This window comes from Molothrus aeneus, chromosome 3 (assembly GCF_037042795.1).
Source record: "Molothrus aeneus isolate 106 chromosome 3, BPBGC_Maene_1.0, whole genome shotgun sequence".
In the NCBI taxonomy this organism is placed as follows: Eukaryota; Metazoa; Chordata; class Aves; order Passeriformes; family Icteridae; genus Molothrus; species Molothrus aeneus.
Genome location: NC_089648.1, coordinates 104,170,426 through 104,189,583, shown reverse-complemented (window position 1 = coordinate 104,189,583; position 19,158 = coordinate 104,170,426). Strand labels below are relative to the sequence as shown.

Here is a 19,158-nt window from a genome sequence, read left to right as displayed (position 1 = left end):
AAGAAAAAATGAGTGCTAAGGCAACTAGCATGCTGGAGTGGTTTTAGCTCCAGAAACGCTACGGTTTTCTACGATCATTCGAGATCACCGGTCGTTTCCCTCTTCTTTAATACCCAAAGCGTGAACATCAATCACGGAATTCTGCCTCAAATGATCCGAATCGAAACGAAACACCCCTGCGGACCTGCTGCAAGCACAGCTGGGCATCTGGCAGGATCTGTCCCTCGCTTGCCATGGCACGGGAATTTCAGGCTGGCACGGCAAGCAAGGAGTGCCTTGGTTCCCTGTGGGAGCCGGTCAGACAAACCCGTCAGAGCTGTGTCCCAGCAGCGTGACAGGTTGTACCATGTGCCTGTGTCCTCTCAGCCCCCGGCTGTTCGCGGGCCGCCCGCACCTCCACAGCCCCGCTGCGCCTCTGCCCGCGGGGGCGGCCACCGGCCAGGCCCCGAGCGTCCGGACAGGCCCTGAGCTTCCTGACAGGCCCTGAGCTTCCTGACAGGCCCCGAGCGTCCTGACAGCCCCGAGCGTCCGGACAGGCCCTGAGCTTCCTGACAGCCCCTGAGTGTCCGGACAGGCCCCGAGTGTCCGGACAGGCCCTGAGCTTCCTGACAGGCCCCGAGCGTCCAGACAGTCCCCGAGTGTCCGGACAGGCCCCGAGCGTCCTGACAGCCCCGAGCGTCTGGACAGTCCCCGAGTGTCCGGACAGTCCCTGAGTGTCCGGACAGTCCCTGAGTGTCCTGACAGCCCGGAGCGTCCTGACAGCCCCGGAGCGTCCTGACAGCCCCCGAGTGTCCCGACAGCCCCCGAGCGTCCGCGGTCCCGCGTCCCGGCAGGAATCCCCGGCAGTCCGGGAGCTGCATTCGAAGTGCCTCAATACTCTCCTCCCCGCCTCCCAAAACGGCCCTGCAGGGAGGAGGACGATTTCCCCCTCAGGAGCGGTACCCTAACAGGGTGACCCCTCCTCTCTGGCTGATTTATCGCTGGACGCAGAGTCTTTATACTTTGGTGCATGTATATGGATTTTCAGAACCTGCTTGCAGCCAAATTGACATGTGGGAGGGCTATAGCTGTGCTTTCAAGATTTCCCTTAGAGAATGAAATTACACCACAGAGCAACTTCCTTATGCCTTGGTGTAAATCTCCAAGTCTCCCCTTGCACTCTTGGCTGAATTGCCTCGAGTGTGAAGGATGGCAGGAGGGCAGCGAGGGAGCCAGGCTGACTAAAGAAGGGATGCTGAAAGTTGGGAGGTCCAGCACTGGCTGCAGCAACTGCTGTGTGCTGCTGACAGCTGCAATGTAGACACTGCCACTGCATAAAAATCTAGTTTTGATATGCTCTGGTCCTCGAGGTCTCATTGAGCCTGGCTGGCTCTTCACTAGGGCTCTGCAGAAGAGGTTGCATTCTGCTTACTTGTGCAGGAGGACTGCCACTGCTGAAATTGCTGCCCTGCCTCCAAGAGATGGGTGTAGCTTCCACTGAATAATTAGATTATTATCATCATCATCATCATCATCATCATCATCATCATCATCATCATCATCATCATCATTCTTCTTGGGCTAGCCAGCCATTCAGAAAATATATGTGAAGACCAGGCCCTGCCATTTGCCAGGTGACTGTAAGCACAGAAAGGTCTGGTTTTAAAAAACTGAGATGAAGTCGGCCTCTGAAACAGAAAACTTGAGGAGGAGGGAACTGTTAGGGATAGGCTGATGGTGGCAGAGTTGGCTAGGGTGATGCTGAACTCCAACCTAGAGCAGGCTTAATTGTCTTAATGAGCTATTCAGAGTCAGCAGTATCACTCAAATGAGGAAGGCAGGTGGGGAAAATATAGAGGAAAATGTGAGGTTACAGGGACTTGTGGTTTTCCTCTGGCATGAGGTAGGCTCTACTGCAGGAGGGCAGGATGGAGGTCCTGTAGCACTCAAAATCTCCAAGTGTTTAATATATTTTATGCCAGTATGAATCTCATAGAAACTGCTGTTCTTTAAGGATGACATTGGATTTTCCCAGCAAACCAAGAGAGTCTGAGATGAGCAGTCTGTGTGTGCCCTCCTGTGCTTTTCCCACCTGACAGTGGGCGTGTGGCAGAGCCCCTGGCACAGGTCTGGGCAGAGGGACAGGAGTAGGTGTACCCACTGCAACCAGGCTGTCTTATAAACCCAGCAGAGAAAAACATGCTCCCAAAAGAGAAATACAAACTTTTCCATACAGACTCTTGCATGTTTAAGATGAGGAGAAAGCAAAAGAGGTGCAAATTACTGCTTTTGAGTTTTGAAATAACAGATTCGCAATCCCACACATTTGGGTGGCAGGGTAGAACTTGAAAGGTGGGATGACTGCTGCTGAAAAATCATTTGAATATAGGAAATTTTGGTCTTTTTGGAGGGCAAATCACAGAAGGAGTCATAAGTTTTGGAAGATGCAGTGCAAGTTTTCGGCCTGCTAACTCTCTGGACCTATCACACAGTAATTCTTCACTTAGGCAATACCCCAGGTTTGTTTTTTTTTTGTTTTGCTTGGTCATGGGATAAGGAGCTTTTTCTCACTATTGAGAGGAACCTGCATTCTCTGTTTTGGTAAAGAGCAGATACTGAGTGCCATAAGAGCCAAAATGGTCTGGAGCAGTTTCAGTGCAGGCTGGGCAGGAAGAACAAGAATCTCTACCTTGCAACTTCCCAGCTCCCCTGAGTAAGAGTGATGATGAAAAAGAAAAAAAGGATGAGAAAGATTTTATGGAAAGAAGGCCCACACACACCCCAGTTAAGAAAATTAAAAAGAGGTGATTTTAATCTTCCATAAATCTCAAGTTTTGAGAACATGAATGCTAGGTTTGAGAACAAATGCTTGCAGTAAGTATATATGTTGAAATAAATAAGCATGGTGGCCATGGAAGGTGATTTTTTTGGTCTAATAGAAGTGTATAAAAAGTTAATATAAATGACCTTTAAGGACTCTTCCTTAAAGCACATATATTTGGTCATCATGATATTCTGTTTTGGATATGTGAGTATAGACACGGAATATTTGTTTCTTTTCTTATTTGTTCTGTACACACAGCCACCATATCATTGATTATTAGCTGTGCATGTTTATCACAGAAATGGACTCAAGTATGAGTCAATGAATAGAGATGGAAAGTGCTGAAGTTAAGTTTATATTTAGATTGCAAACAACCTTCCTTTAAACAAAGGGCTAATGCAAAGTCCAAATCCTTTGACTTTCTGAGCATGAGCAAATATTATAATAATTTGTCCCCAGAGAAAGCTAGAGAAGCTTTCCTACATATATTTTGTTGTCCTTTAGCATTTAAAAGAATAGCAATAGTGGTGTCATATACAGATAACATAGATTAGGAACATAATTGTGACTAATCTCTGTTCTAATGACACAGCATGTATTTGATATAGTTCCAGTTGACCTCTTCATGTTACATTGTGTAACTGGCTGATTAGAAACACAAATTGAATGCAATTTATTTGAACAATTATTTCACAAATAACTGTCTTATTAACAAATGTTTTACCAAACAATGTGATAAATACAATTTAGAATAAATTAACCATTAATTGTGTCTACACACTTAATCTTTAAGTTGTTATTAATACTATTCATAGCTTTGTGTACCACCAGATTTGAAATGATGGTATAGGAAAGGTGTTATCTTTACGTGAGATGGCTCAGACTTCAAAGATGTCCTGGCATATGTCCTTCCTGGCATATTAAGTGGGCTTTAGGGAATTTTGTGAAAAAATTCCCTAAAGTGAATTTGAAAAATGTGAAAAAGCTTTCCCTGTATTTGTGGACAGTTACACTTATATCTTTTCATCATTTTTCATAGAAATCCTCTTTTTGTCCTGTTTCTGGTACATCAGGTCTCACCTCTGTCTCTTCCTAGTCAATGGGAGAATTCAGAAACTGTATTTCCCCACCTACAGTGTGGGCCCCCCTTCTTGAAGGTTTCTCTCAAACTGACCCATTTGGAATTGACACAGAGTTGTTTCCTTAGTCATAGGGAGACACTTGTTCTCTTGTATCTCTCAAGTGGGTGATGGAGTAGGTAGGACAGGGAATACCCTGGGAAAGTTACCCTTCCTCATATTATTAGTGTTATCAGTTTTTTTGCATGAGAAAGCTTAGTCATGCTTAAATACTGGAGGTATGGTTTAGTGACTTCACCTGGATAATATCTGGGGTTCTTTCTTAAATAGTTGTAAAGAGTAGCAACAAATTTGACCTGCTGCTTTTCCTTTGTATTTGTCTGTATTAATGGGAACTTTTTGCCACTTGCCTAGTGGTGCACAGAGCTGGGTCTTATTTTTTCTGTTTAATCTTCAATGTGCTTTTCCTAAGACTGGAAAGCCTACCATCATTCCCATGATTTGAATAGCAATGTAAAAACATAGACAAATTGTTTTAATAAATAAAAATGTTTGGGAAACATATGTCTTAAAGGAAAAAAAAATAAAAGGAGTCCTCTTGAACTGCTCAGAGCAGTATTCTGTTTGTTCACCATTAGTTTTTATTACAGACTTGTCTCCCTGAAACATTGTTTATGTATTTCTTGCAAATAGGAGACAGGCTTTTCCAGGTGTCCACAATACATTTCTGCAGTTCTTCTTTGTTCATGTAGGGGCTTTCTCAGCTACCATTTGTTTAATTCACTCCAAATTTCTATGCTTGTATTTAAACCAGGTGACTGTAATGGCCAAGGCACTAAAAGTGTGGGCCAGAGCCGAGAGTCACCGTTCATATGAAGAGTTTTATTTGCTAGAGTAAGGATTAAAGGATTGCAGCTCAGCCCTATGGAAAAAATCCCCCCAGTTGTTAGTTTAAATGCATGCATGCTGAGAGTCTCACATGGCATGAAATTCAAGGTTGCAAAAAAGTGTCTTTATTCCAAGGAAGAAGAGTGACTTCAAATGCTTTCCACTTCATCATTTCCCCATTCAGTGTGGGCTGCTCTAGGCCTTTGGAAATACCCTCCTCTCAAATACTGAGTTACAGATCTTATAAAATGTTTGTCTGGGACTGAAACACATTCAATGGCTGAAACAATTACTATGTCCAGCTGTCTGCCTCACTCCACTGATGAAAGGTACAGGGCTTGCTCCAGGGACTCTTTTTCCTAAAATGCCATGGTTTATGGTTCAAGGTAAACTGCCACAGATTTTACTTTACATGGGAGTATTGGACTGTACACTGTGGCACAGCTGTTCTTGCTAGAGCGGTTGTTCACACTTTATCCTAACTCTGCCCTTCTGCAATCTGAATAGCATAAATGTGGCTTGTGAACATCACACCAGCAGCTGGGTGCTGCAGTGCTTTTTGAGGGTGTCTCAGTGGTCCTTCTATGTGGCAGAGCAGCGGAGATAGTGAACCATGGAGTTAAGGGTTAATTCACTGCTCTGTGATAGTTCAGAGAACTGAAGAGGCAGCTGGAAGAGTGTATGCTGGTTTTACTACGCCACATTTGTAGCTTGTCTGTGGACTGTGTTAGTGGATGTGCAGAGAGACATGCCAAGCAGTCCACTGCTATCAAAGGATTCCCCTCCATGCTCCCACCTCTTAATACTCTGCATAAAACTGGATGCAGAACTGGCTCCTGCTCTCATAACAACAGCAGTATGTTCCTTAAGTAGGCTTACAATTTTACTAGCTCTGCTTCTGTTTCCTTAATCCGTTGCATGTTTGCTCTTGTTGCTCTGTGCTGCCTCTTAGCACTGCTGCCCTTCCCATGTTGTTTCACTGTAATTATCATGAGGTGCAACAGGTGTGATAAGTTACTAAACTTCGAGGCATGATCTTCCTGCTACATTATGTTGTTCTTGCTAGGTTTTAATTCGTACGCAAATGTGGCATTTTGACACAGCCTAAATTAAGTGTTAACAAATAAATCTCCTTTGTCCATTCAACAGTGGCAAGTATCTGTTTGAAATCTAATTCTCCTTCCCTCACCTCTCTTTTGTACTTTACAGTGTGGGCCAGGCTCCAGCACATATGTTCGTACTCAGTGGGTTACTTCAGAGGCAGCCCCTTTCACTTTGATGACACTATTTATGGAGGCAGGCACTGCTCTGTGTGAACAAGGGTATAGCGTCTGACCCTTCGGAAGGCTTGGGATGGCTGGAGTCTGGAGTCAATCTCATGATCTTTAACACAGTTAGATGATTTATTCCTGTTGTTGTCTTTTGTTATCATCCACTTAGTGCAATTAAATTGCAGAAGTCCTGATTTACTAAAGCACTTGAGCACATGTCAGGCTTTAAGAGTTCTTAGACATAACTTTCAGTGCATGATTATATCCTGGTGAATTCAGTTCTGAAGTAAAAAGCCCCTTAGGCACATGCATGGAAATAAGAATATTCCTTGGCTTTGCCAAATAGAGATGGCTTGAAGGACGCATTTTGTTACTGTGTTGAATTGGGGCCTAATAGAGAACAGCCGTAGTTTTTCAGCTACAAACCACTGTGTATAAATCCTGGGGACAGCAATGTTGAAAAAAACAGCTATTATCTGCAGAAGCTTCAGTGCAGCTATGGAAACTCAAATGCCTGGCTAACTAAAGTCTGACTATACCCGTAGCATTGTGCAGATATTTTGACATAACCTAGAGTGAAGACCTTTAAAACCATGCAGCATTCAATGCTCTTACATGTGTGCTGTCAGTGACTAAGAGAACATGCCCTGAAGGCTCACTGTTCCCAAGTAGCCTGCAGCTTTGATTGTCTCTGTACTATGTTTGGCAGCTGGTAGCCTGTGCTGCTGCTGTAGAAAACTCTCTGACTTAGGCTGTGGATTGCTGAAATCCATCCAAAGGCATTGCATGCTATTTTTCTCTTGCTGTTTCCAAAGATTGTTTTGCACACAGAACAAAATAATAACCTTTAATGACTGATTTGTGAGGCCTATCTCAATGGAGTATTTGCTCACAGAAACACTGGTTTTGGGAATAAATAACCTGATAGCATCCTCCTCTTTGCAGCCAAACTTCTGAATGCTGTTTAGCTGCAAAATAATTCTGTTGATCCTAAGCTTCTGGTAGGATAATTAAACAGTTATCTTTCAAAAGATAATCAGCCTCTTTAGTGCTCTCTAGTCTGTGAAAAACAGCAGTGGGTGTATGAACGTGGCTTCACACCAAAGAAAACTGCCTGTCAGTGTGACTACAGTGGTGTAACATGAGAGCATGCAACTGGGGCTTCCATGGTGCTCTCTAGTGAGTGCAGGAAAGCAGTAGGAGAGAAGGTGCACAGCACTCTTTGCACAGTGTGACACTCTTGAGTCGCTCTATGTGAGCTACAGCAGTGGCCACCACAAGCACAGCAAATTTCTTACAATGCTGTGTGCTCGACTCTGCACTAACAAAATCAAGGGTTCAGTTCCTTCAGCTGCAGATTGGCTGTAGTGTTGGTTGGGGGATGGTTGTAGGTTGGCAGTGGAGTTGATCTGCATGAATGCTGCTGTCAACAGTGTTATGGGAACAATAAGAGTGTCTCTGCTTAGTCAGAGATAGTCCTAAGCATCCAGAAACCCTTGATGAATATGCATGTGGAACAGTGACAACAGAATGGCTGAAGCCAGCCAAGGCCCTGACTGCTCCAGTCAAAGCTATGACCAAGAGGACAAGGTACTAGGCAGATTAAGATTTCTAAAGAAGATCATAGGTAGATATTATTGTGTTTTATTAGATTATTTTCATTTATTTTTTGAGAAATTTTAGATATTCCTATTAATTATTTGACTACCTATAAACACTCAACCCACTGGAGACTTACATAAGCTGGATTTTTACATGGGCATGCATTTCTTGAACTGCACATGTTAATGTAGAGTTTTTGTTATACTAGCATTGTCAAAAAACAATAATTGCCATTAAAAAAGTCTTCTGAATTTCCTAGAAAATGTGGGGTAACTGCAGTAGTGCAAGAGATGGTGGTTTAACTTATTCTGTGGTCCAGAGAGTCTAGGGAGTCAAACAGGTTATCCAATATAAATTTAAATGTTTAATGGACCCACTTAACAAATATAACCATGTGTTATGCACACTTTGAGGAGACAGGCTCAGTGATTATTAGGAAATTATCAAATAAAATGGAGACTTATGCATTACATTATAACCTCATTATATTTTCTTTTCTTGTTATTTGCCTCCTGTTTAATCAGCATAAAAGTCTGCATTGTATGTCTGTCAAAGCTGGATGATCAAGCTGAGTCCAATAAGAACAGAGACTTAGACCCAAGTGGCAATTAATGTGTATGGGATCTGGCTCTAGTAGAGGTTTGGCTGTGGATAGGAAGGAGTTAAAAAACGGTCTGACTCTGGTCCAAAAAATGAAATGAGAAAATAGGTTTTAATTTGGAAAAAAAACTCTAAAAAAATTCTTCCCAAAAGCCAGAATTCCAATGCAAGTCCTTGCCTGTCTTCCTCCCCTTACCTATCTTAAAATTTTAGCAAAAGAAAGGGTGAAAAGTAGTTTCCAGTTGAAAAGTAGTTATTAAGTATTATAGCACGGTTTTTTTCTTGATGGCAAGTGACAGCCCTCAGAGGCAAAGTGCCCTCCCTTGGCCAAACCTGAGGAACTCTGGACTAGTGAAGCAGAAAGATTTTTGTTGTAGGAAAATACTGGTCCTTCTGAGGAAGGTGAGTCTTACAACAAGAAAGGACTAATCTGATGAAAGAGGAAGGGATCTATTGTAAATGGGACACCCTACCAGATGGAGTTCATTGAATCCTTTTGCACTCAACAGGCCTCTTCACTGTGGGTTGTAGCTGATCAGAAAAAGCAGTGTGGAATGATGGGGAAGTTCTTTATGCTGCATGCAGATAGAAAATTTCCCAAAGAGGAATAAATAGAGCAAACAGTAAATAATTTTTCAAGCTCATTTTTTTTTTTTCCTCAGATAATTTATTCCCAGATCACAGAAGCTTATCCAGAATGTCATCACAGAAAAGCTAGCTAATTTTTTAAGTGTTCACCTCAGGATCTTAGGAAGGTTGTCACAACAAAAGTTTTAGTTATGGGGAGCACAGAGGAGTTTAGAAACCTAAAACATCACAAAGTTTTAGAATAAATTATTAAAAGGAATGACAGCAAATACTCAGGACCTCTCTTCACAGTTTCAGAGTAACTGGGGTATGAAACTGCTTAACTAGTGTGGTATAGAGTGTAACATAAGAACAGCGACATGGAATCAGACACATGCTGATAGTGACCATGGGAAATACTTTGGAAAGAGGTTAAAAATAGGACAAGCATGCAGTCCATGCATCCATGTTTCCCTAGCATTTTCTCCCAGTCTCCAAGAAATTCAAATGTCTTCCTAGAAACACATGAGATCTTTGAATGTATTAGTTGTCAATGTTTTGTGGGGTTTTTCCCTCCATAAATTCACCAGTTTGCTTTTTGACACCATGTTGGCTTTTGCCAAGGTTAAGTAAATGGGGTAATAAAAGCCTCCTTTTTCTTCATTCATTTCATAGCCCATAATTCTTGCCTTAGAAAAAGAAGTGAAAAACTGCTTCCTACTCATGTCTTCCTTCTCTTTGCCACTTACAATTTACTGATCTTATTTTGTTCTCCCAGTCACCTCTTTTTCAACTTGAGGAGAGTCCTTAATTTTTTCTCATAGAAAGGCTGTTCCAAGCCCATCATCATACTTTCTTTCCCATTCCGTGCTTTTTCAAGTTTTCAGATAAGATGGTCAGAGCATAAAATGTTTGAAATGTCAATGCATGAGGGGTTTATGTATGGTATAATTATGCCATGATGTGCATTTTCTTACACACAGGACAGCCTATGTTATATCAGTGACCTCTCTGCAATGTGATGCTTTTTTTTAATGAAATTTCCGCACAGTTTATGTGGTGAATCATATAGATCAGAGGATTCTTCAACAAAATTACTAGTTTTAGAAAGAAAAATCTGAAAGTGGAGTTTTATGACCATACTTAAGCCCCATAGTTAGGGTTTAATGTTATATATGCCCTTAATAACTCATAGTCTATAGCTACATAATTGTATTTTGTGGCTGCTAAATACCCAGATATAGGACTTTTATCCACTTCTGTGCCAGCTCTTCAGTTACTGTCACAAAACATAGAGCAGTCAATCTTCAAAAAACATTTTATGTGGTCTCCCTTGCCATGAGGGGGCAGGACTGGTATGAAGCACTTAACTCTAGAAAAGTCCTTGGATTGAAAATGACAACATCCAACAACCTTCACAAAAATCAAGTGGAGATCCTACTGGTTCTCCTTATTACATCCCTTAATGGGATGTAGAAATTATTAGCATTTGAAAACTGTTAATGTATAATCTCTGCCAAAAAATCATCAGCATCTTCTGAAATCCTTCCGCCCAAGCATATCATACACCTAATGTGCTATTTCCAATAGTTTCTGCTTAGTTAGGTGCACAATAACAATGGTATTACATGTATTCAGTCAAATATTTTCATTCATAGAATACATATCAAATTTATTTTAGCAGTTTAAATATTAAAGTTTTATGTCTATTTAGTCAAGCATTACTATAGTGAGGACTTCAGTAGATTAGAAATAAATTAATCCAATTAAAGAACACATCTGTGAAATTTGATATGTCATAGGCATGAATGAGCTGTTTGCACAGCAACTGTAAAGAAATCATTAATGATTAACTATCTAGAAGAGGTTTAATCAAGGATAAATGGTGTAAGGCCTAGTTAAAAACATTTACATTGCATACATGGAGATTCTGAAATAATAAAAGAATGTTTTGCACCAATAGTGACATGGGTACTCTTGGGAAATGTATTTTCTGTTATCTGTGGTGAAGAGCAGCCAGGGGCTGAAGCTGAGAGTTAGCTTAGTAATGTTAGCTATTGTGCATTGATAGAAGGAGGTTGTTCCTTCCAACAAAAAGATGAAATTTAACAGGTGAGGCAGAAAAAGATATATTATCAAATATGTGTTAGTTACAATAGCATATTGTTATCCTCATCTTCAGAGCTAATATTCAGCAAAGTTAAGGTAGGGATTTTCAGAAGCAATCAGTGCTGGGCTAAATGTGACTCTATCAAAACAAGAAGTTCCCTTGGCAGCCTTGATGGTAAACTCAGGGAAGTGCCAAGTGCTGAAGTTCCAGGATATGTAATTCATCCAGTGCACCACCAGTAGCCTGTGAGAGGGTTGAGAATTGATCCAGATAATTTGGCTATTGGATCAGTGTCTCGTGGGTGTCATTGGTATTCAAGGTATATTTTTTTAGCACATAAGAATATTAAGAATTCTGAGATATGAAAATCTAGTCTGTATTACAGCAGTCTGTTGCACTGTTGTGAGTCTAGCTTTCTGTAAAATAGAAATAATTCTACAGGGATATGAGAAAACTTACATTTATGTGGCACTAATTCCTAAAGATGTGCTGCCTGATTGCACTTGCTGTTGCATTGGGGTGACATTGATTTAATGGACTAGTAAATAAAGGCAAATACAAGTCTCCTTTTTGGAGCCAAAGATGGTGAGGCATGTAATTTAGAATGACAAACTCTACCTTCAGACTGCTGAAAAATCTGCCTCATCATGATTGCCTAGAGGCCAGGATGTTTCATATAACTTCAACTGACAATTAGATGAGTGTATTTTGAGACGAAAAACCAGTCATTGAATATATATAAAATTTCTGTCACATTAGTTGTCTAGAGGAAATCCTCACACATTTGTGTTAAGTGACCCATACAGTAAAATTTGTGCTTCAGCTTTTCTGAATGTATAAAATAATTTAATTAAACTTCCTGGGTTGGATTGCTTTTTCTTTAAAAGTAAATATGGAAATATGATATTGTGTAAGTGAATCTCATGGCTGGACAAGTTGTAAACTTTGACTCAACAAGATGTAAACAGCCACCGTTGTTTGTTCTATTTATGGAGATAAATGGGTGCCTGGAACTTCATGAAGGGATCTAATACACAGAACTCATACTTTGTTAGGTGTACTAATAATAAGCAACCACTTGAAAGATGTCTGGAGGGTTTTTCCAATTACTTTGGTGAGCAGTAGGTCTGGCCTATATGGGACTATTCACTCAAGAAGTTTTAGAAAGGAGATTTGCTAACATTATCCCTATTACTGATGGAACAACTGAGGCGGGGAATAACTTTGAGGTTTCACAACTGAATGTTAGCTTAATTTCATAACAAGCAGTGAGGTTCAGTAGCTTTTTTCTTACTTTGTCCTGAAATTTGGCTTCCTGTACAACCTCAATGAAACCTTATCCTGACAGGATAAATCCCTAAGGAGATTGCATATGCTCCTCCTCACAAATCGCGTGAGCAGACCGAGGCCTTTGTAAACATTTCTGAGACACATTGTACATGAACTGAGGACACGGCAGATGAGGAAATTGTCTGTTTTGTTGTACCATCTGCTGATTTAGGAAGCCATGAAGATGACAAACAACCAGAATCTGTTCTCTTTTCACTCATCTGCTGAATAGTGAGTGCTCTGTTAGCATTGCGTGAGCTGGAGTGTGGAAATGTTAAAAGTCACAGGCAATGCGTGAAAGTAGAAGAATGATATATTGCAGTATTGTGGTCAGACATTCATGAGAAAGTGCCTGATTTTTACCACCTTCATGTCTGATATTAGCCAAACTGCAGTAACTCAGAAAAATAGACTGAACATTAATGACATTAACACCTCTACTTAATCTCACAGTTTCTATTGCTAGACTGGCAGAACATCTGACAAATACAATTTTTCTGATTTTTAACTAAAAGAAATGAAGAGTGTGTATGACCCTATCCATAGATTTTTCAAGTAAAACTAGAGGAAATTAAGAACATTTATCCTGTATTCAATAGAAAGAATAGTGCAACCAATTGTAATTAAACCTTGCTTTCATTGTCATGAACAGTATTTTCTGCTTTGCTTCAGTCAGGTGAATGATTGTATCAATGACGTAAGAATCTGCTGCACTAAGATCACATAGTGCTTTTACTCTCAACTTGTACTTCATGAGTCAGTTAATATGTGTAAGGAATCATGTGGGTGTAGGTTATCCAGTTTTTGTCTTGATGCTCCAATCACACCTTTTGATCCAATGCTGTAACTCCATATATGAAACCTGAATTTCCTTGAAGGTATCTAAATTCAGTGTCTTTTGAAGGAATTAAATGCACAGTAAATGTCTGCCTCTTTGTTGGTTATCTGTGTATTCTCAGTTACTCTATGTGTACCTTTCTGGCATGTAGTGTTATTAATGTAAAAAGATGCTTTTCCTTACAGTTTTGCAGAATTTCCCTTGAATTGAGCATTTTCTCTTATTTTCTGAAGATTTTCTTCTTATTTTGAAAGTTATGCTGCTTATAGCTCTGGATATATAAGATCTGTATTCTTGAGTCTGGTTGCCCTTCTCAAGTACTTTTGGATGAATCTGGTTATTTATTATTTACTAATGAGTGTCATGCTTTTACTTCTTCTTCTGGATACATCCTATTTATCTTCTCTCTCTGTTTGAGAGCATTTTTCAGGGCTTAAGTTCTCTTCTGTTCCATAGCCAACACTGTCTTTAAGTAGGGAGTATTAATATCTTGAAAACTATTTGTGCCTTTAGCTGTCTAATGCCAATGTCTAGTCTCATTCCATGGTGAGCTATAGTAGTCCCAAACATCCTCATATTAACTGAAGAAACACAATTACAATGAAAGCCCAGCTTGTCTGTAGTTTTAGTTTGTTGTGAGCCACTCTGGACCTCTGTCTTCCCAACATTATTTCTGTCAGTGCTGACTCACCCTTTCCTCATATTTTTTCCTTCAAAAAGCCCACATAAAAAAACCCCTCTCATTTTCTTTTCATTTTGATGGTGAGCTCTAACCACATGCTTAGTCACTGTATTTGTGCAAACTCTCCTGTTTGCTGAGCATTCAGGTTTTGTGGTCCTCTGATACTCCCTTACTGGCTTCTTTTTTTTTTTTTTTTGTATCTGTTTGCTGGTGATTCATTATCTTTTACTCACACTTTGATTAGCTAGACTATTGCTACCTTTTTCATATAATACATTTTGGCCATAGTAGTAGGGAAAAAGTTCTAAAGCTGAATTTTGAGATTTCACATAAGTGTTGCAGATTCACTTGGCATTCAAGTCATGTACAAACAGATTGGCTTCCTCTTCCAAACATTCTGTTCCTTCATCCCTTGTCCTTCACCATCTTTGCAGTTCGCTGTAGCTAGATGTCTTTAGTGAAGAATGTTTTGTGCTCAGCTTTCAGATGCTTCCTTGCAGAGAAATGCAGTTGGTGCAGTCTTTGATCCTTGGTTTTTGTAGTAGTATACCTATAAATACTTTCAAACTTATTTCAATGTGGTATACCTGTAAATACTTTCAAAATCAGGTTCAAGCTTTATAAAGAGCACTGAAAGAGCCAGAGACATGGCATAGAGTGGAAATGCTTCTGGGAGTTAGATCTGAGAAGACAATGGAAGCAGCATATTGTAGCGAGGAGATTTTATGCTTTGTCTTCTGAATTTGCTTACAGTGAATTCTGGTAATCCAGTCTGTAGGTGCCTGATACATTGACCATACCAGCCAGATTCTCATATGGGGAGGAACGACAAGATAGAGGAAAAATAATACAATTTTTGAACCATGTGCTACCAAAAGCATATGCATTCATGTCCTCTGAGGAGTCAAAGAGGACCTAGAATTTCCATCTAACTGTGGAAAGAATGGCTGTTTCCCATAACGAAAAGGTGGAGGTCTTCAATGTGTTTCCCTTTGCAAAGAAGCATCACTTTGGTCTTGTCTGGATTCAGTTTGATCCATCTGTTCTTCATTTAAGAGCTAATTTCCTGTAGTTATTCTGATGTTTTATAGTGATGATAGTTGCATCAGAAAATGAGATAAATAGTAGATTGTCAGCAACATACTGTTAGCAATTGAACACATGCCATATCACTCTCTCTCAGCAGTCTCATGTAGATAGATGTAGATTGTATGGATCCCTGTGGGATCCTGAAGGTGAGGAACTTGGAGAAAGAGGCTTGTATCCACCACCTTTTTTTTTAATTATGCATAGAACACAAGATGCTGTACTAGTGTGTGGCTGTGACTGTGTAATAGAGGATTCAGGAGTCTGAGAATAAGAATGTGGAGATTATAGTTTCATGTTGGTGAAAGTTTTCTAAATTCCTCTAGGAAGCTGTCGGAATTTCCATCTGTAGTTTGTATATCACTAGGAATCCTGCTTTCTCTAGTCTTTTGTCTCACAATGCATATGGATATACTCAAAAATGTTTTCATTTCTTAGTGGAACATCTTTTGCATCTGATATTGAGGCCATTGGACCCTTCCTCCATGTTTTCTTTCTTTTTTAACTTCTGGTACTTATCTTGTGCAGCTGCTGATGGTGTTCTGGTATCTCTCTTGGTTGTTCTGAAGGGTAGCTCCTCTAGGACAGGGTTGAGATGGTATTGAATCATGACTCAGTGATGAAAAAAGTCCAGTATTTCATCTGCAAAGAGAGCACAGGAGTCTTCTTTTTCTAAGGGAAAACTTTGCATCTGGCAGCAAGAACTTCAGGTAGTTTTTTATTATCGTTTTTTGGATGAAGTTACTGTCTAAGCAACTGGCTGCAAATACAAGCTTGTGTTGTTTATTCTAAGGCATGGTGTTCTGGGAGGGTGAGCCCTCACCATAACAATACCAAGGATGTAGAAAAGTAACACAGAATGGCATGCAATGTTTTGGTAAGTCTGGCTTGACTGTTTTGTTGGGGGTTTTTTCGATTTCCACAACCTAAAAACATTGTAGAGAGTAGTCTCTATATTCTTGAATGCTTGGCCCTTACACATATAACAGCAGACAAGCAGTGTTGGAATCACAGTGTGGTCTGAATACCAGGGTAGCATTTCTCCCAGTGTTTTAAAACTTTTTCACTGATACAAGACAGCAGCAGATGGTTCCAGGGTGGAAAAAAACAGAGATGGGGAGTTAATGGCAGGAGCACAGAGCTGTGGGTTCTCTAGCAAAACCAGAGGTAGAACGGTTGGTAGGCTCAAAACCAAAATACAACCCCCTCATGCCCCTAAGGCTCTGAAAATGTACCTACCTAGTTTTGATTAATTTTAGTTTCTGGTGGTAATATTTTCTGCATCTGACACTGAGAACACAGGGCCCTTCCTCTTCTTATAATTAGTCAGGGGGAGTGTGTATATTAGGATGAGACTAATAGTTTTTTCAGGGCTATTAATAGAATCTCAGGCATTGTAGCAGATATTAAGACTGCTTGACATCTTTTGTGTTTCATATAGCCTGGAGATAATATCCTAGGAATCAGTCATAGAGACAGATGCTTTGCATGTCAAGTCAAGGTGTCTGGACGACAATTTTGAGGGTAACCATGGGAAATATTAATGCTTTCAAAATATGTGGATGAACCATACCTTCCAAAGAGACCAAAGCAAATCCCCATACTCAGATGCTTTCACTGCAGACAGGGCATTTGAAATACAGGTATTCTTGCGGAGACCTATCTCTATTAAAGCCAAAATTTGAAGAAATTACCTCAAGAACTACCTCACTAGAACTACCTCAAGAACTTACCTTAAGAACTAATTTTGCATTACAAAGCACTATTTATACTTGACAAATCTCTGTCTGCTGTGGACTAGAAACAGCATAGTCAGTGCAGTTGTAATGTTAGGGATTTACTTTCATGTGTTCTATACACACAGACATATATGCATTGTCTGCATTGCCAAAAAACCTAAACTTCTTCTTTTATCAGAAGAAAAAAAATAATTGTAGGACTGTGATGAATTAATCTGTTGGTTATGCAGGTTTATCTGTGGCTGCTCAATGGTTCATCTTATTTCACTTTTTTCAGTGACTTAGCAAGTTTATTCTTCTACCCCTGACTTTCATCTGAAATCATTTCAGTGTACTAAGCTGTAATATGCTCAGGCTGTGATGCAGTTTCTTTCTAAAAAAGTTAGACTCTTATGGCTTGTACATCAATATTTATGTGATTATAGACCAAGATATTGTTGCTAAAGCTAGGTAAACAATTTATTTTAACTGTAATTCATTAAGTGTTAATCTTTAGGTTTAGGTGGAGTATGGGATAAGGTGTGAATGAATATGTTGCCTGCTTGACTGCTTAAGAGTAACACTGTTCTTCCCTTATTTCTCTACTGATAATACAAAGGAAAAAAAAAAACAAACTCTTCCTCTTTTCATCCAGGTAGGTCAGGAAGAAGCTCTTGCTTTGCTCTCTTTTAATAAATCATTGTCAGAATAGGTTCCGTATGACTACATGAAAGCTGGAGAGCTCATTTGTTACTCCCCCGGGTATCAGCAGACATGCAGATGTGTGCAGAGGAGTGCAGTCCAATGCATATGCCCTCATTATGCTTAGTAAGACATTGTGAACAATGCCAGTTTTCCTTACTTTTATGTATTCATTAGTTTGAAGAAACTAATGCCAAACTTCAAAAACTGACATTATATATAGCTCCCCACAGAAAATCTCTATTATTTTGTGGGTGAGGGACAGGCAATTTAAATCACAAGATTTATATTTATTTAGCTGTTTTCTCTGACTGGTAAACTGGTACAAGAAACTAAAAATGGATGAATAAACACTCATAAGACCCATAGAAGAAAAAAAAAACAAAACAAAAATTTATACAATTGCCTGAAACTTCTTAAGCAATGAAAAATACAACCTTAGAGATCAAGTGTTTTCCATTAAAAAATATTTTGTTCAGTTTATTTAGTCATCTGTCTAGGCTGTTATGTGCACCCCACATACACAAATGTAACACAAACACACACATAATACACACATGGAAAGTTTGTAGTCGTATACGGTTAAAAGAGTTGTGAGGAAAATGTATCCTATTTACTGCTTAGCTATGTGACCAATGTAGAACTGTAATACAAATCTCAGAAATATCCATCCCATTGCTTTTTATTACTGAAGAAAGCAGATCAGGATGATAACAGCTGGATGCAAAAAGCAATCATATTTTCAGTACAAAAATAGTGCTATTTCTTAGTAAGCTATACTCCATAAATGTATTAGGGGGATATACTGGCGTGCCCTGGATGGTTTTTATTCTTTTTTCTTAAAAATATATTTTGTTTCCACCCCCCACTAAGAAGAAAGGAATGTTTCCCATTAAGACATGAAGTGAGTTTGTTTTTCACTTTTGCCTTTCATATAGGGACACTGAATATAAAGGACTACAGCTCTCCCTGGATCAGGTCACTGCTACCAAGCCGGCGTTCTCATACGCAAATTCAGCTCCGACCATTACGGATAATAGAAAGGGAAGCAAATCTCGCCTCTCGAGCACAAAGTCAAAATCAAGGACATCACCATACCCACAGGTAGCTGTCTTTGAAAAACTAAGTTAAATATTTTTTAATATCTTGATTTTGGCTGCTACTTTACCCAAATAACTAGAATGGGCCAAAGAACACGTTACTCAAAGGGAATAAAGGACAGCAGGTTATATGAGCTTGAGACAGGAATATGTTTCTTTAAACTGCTTCTAAAAAGCTGGAAACATTTATGTTTCAGCGTGCAATCAACAACAATAGCAGCACAGGGCTCAGAGTTAATGAGAAGCGGACAGAAGGACAAGTGAAAGTGTTGGTTTTGAAATACTTGGTTTGAGAAGACTGTGAGTTTTGCCATTTGAGAAATCTTGCTTTTTCTTACTTAGTCTTTACTAATTCCAAGAAATCTAGAAAGCTGCCAGATATTAGATAGCAGTTAATACTGAAATTGTAGTCAAGAGGAATGAGTTTTGATGAGGGAAAGCAGTCAGCCAACTGAATTGGAACAAGAAAATGTGTACTTTTCTGTGTGCAAAGCTTTGAAAGGAAGAAAGCAGTAGGAGGTGGTCATTGGCATCAGTAGATTTTAATTTCCCAGATTTTATTTTCAAGTCTAAGTTGTAAGGAACATGTCCCAGCTTGGAGAATGGACCAGACTCAATTGGGTCTTTGAACTGAAATTTCCCCAATACATTTATGCAACTGATTTCTGCCGGCAATGTCACAGCACTTTTATCCTTACACTATCAAACTTTTAGCTCAAAAAACATGTTTGTTTAAATAATTCTGATCTTTACTAATGATACAAGTCCTACTGCTCTTGTGCC

General features: G+C 39.7%; 1 protein-coding gene across 1 annotated transcript in view; it reads left to right on the top strand.

The window, feature by feature from the left end:
- The window catches only part of SIM1 (SIM bHLH transcription factor 1), a 50,365-nt gene that overhangs the window by 16,107 nt on the left and 15,100 nt on the right, over nt 1–19,158 (top strand). The window contains exon 9 of the mRNA XM_066547530.1: nt 18,214–18,379. Within this exon, the coding sequence (XP_066403627.1) occupies nt 18,214–18,379 (166 nt within the window). The remainder of the gene's footprint in view (nt 1–18,213; nt 18,380–19,158) is intronic.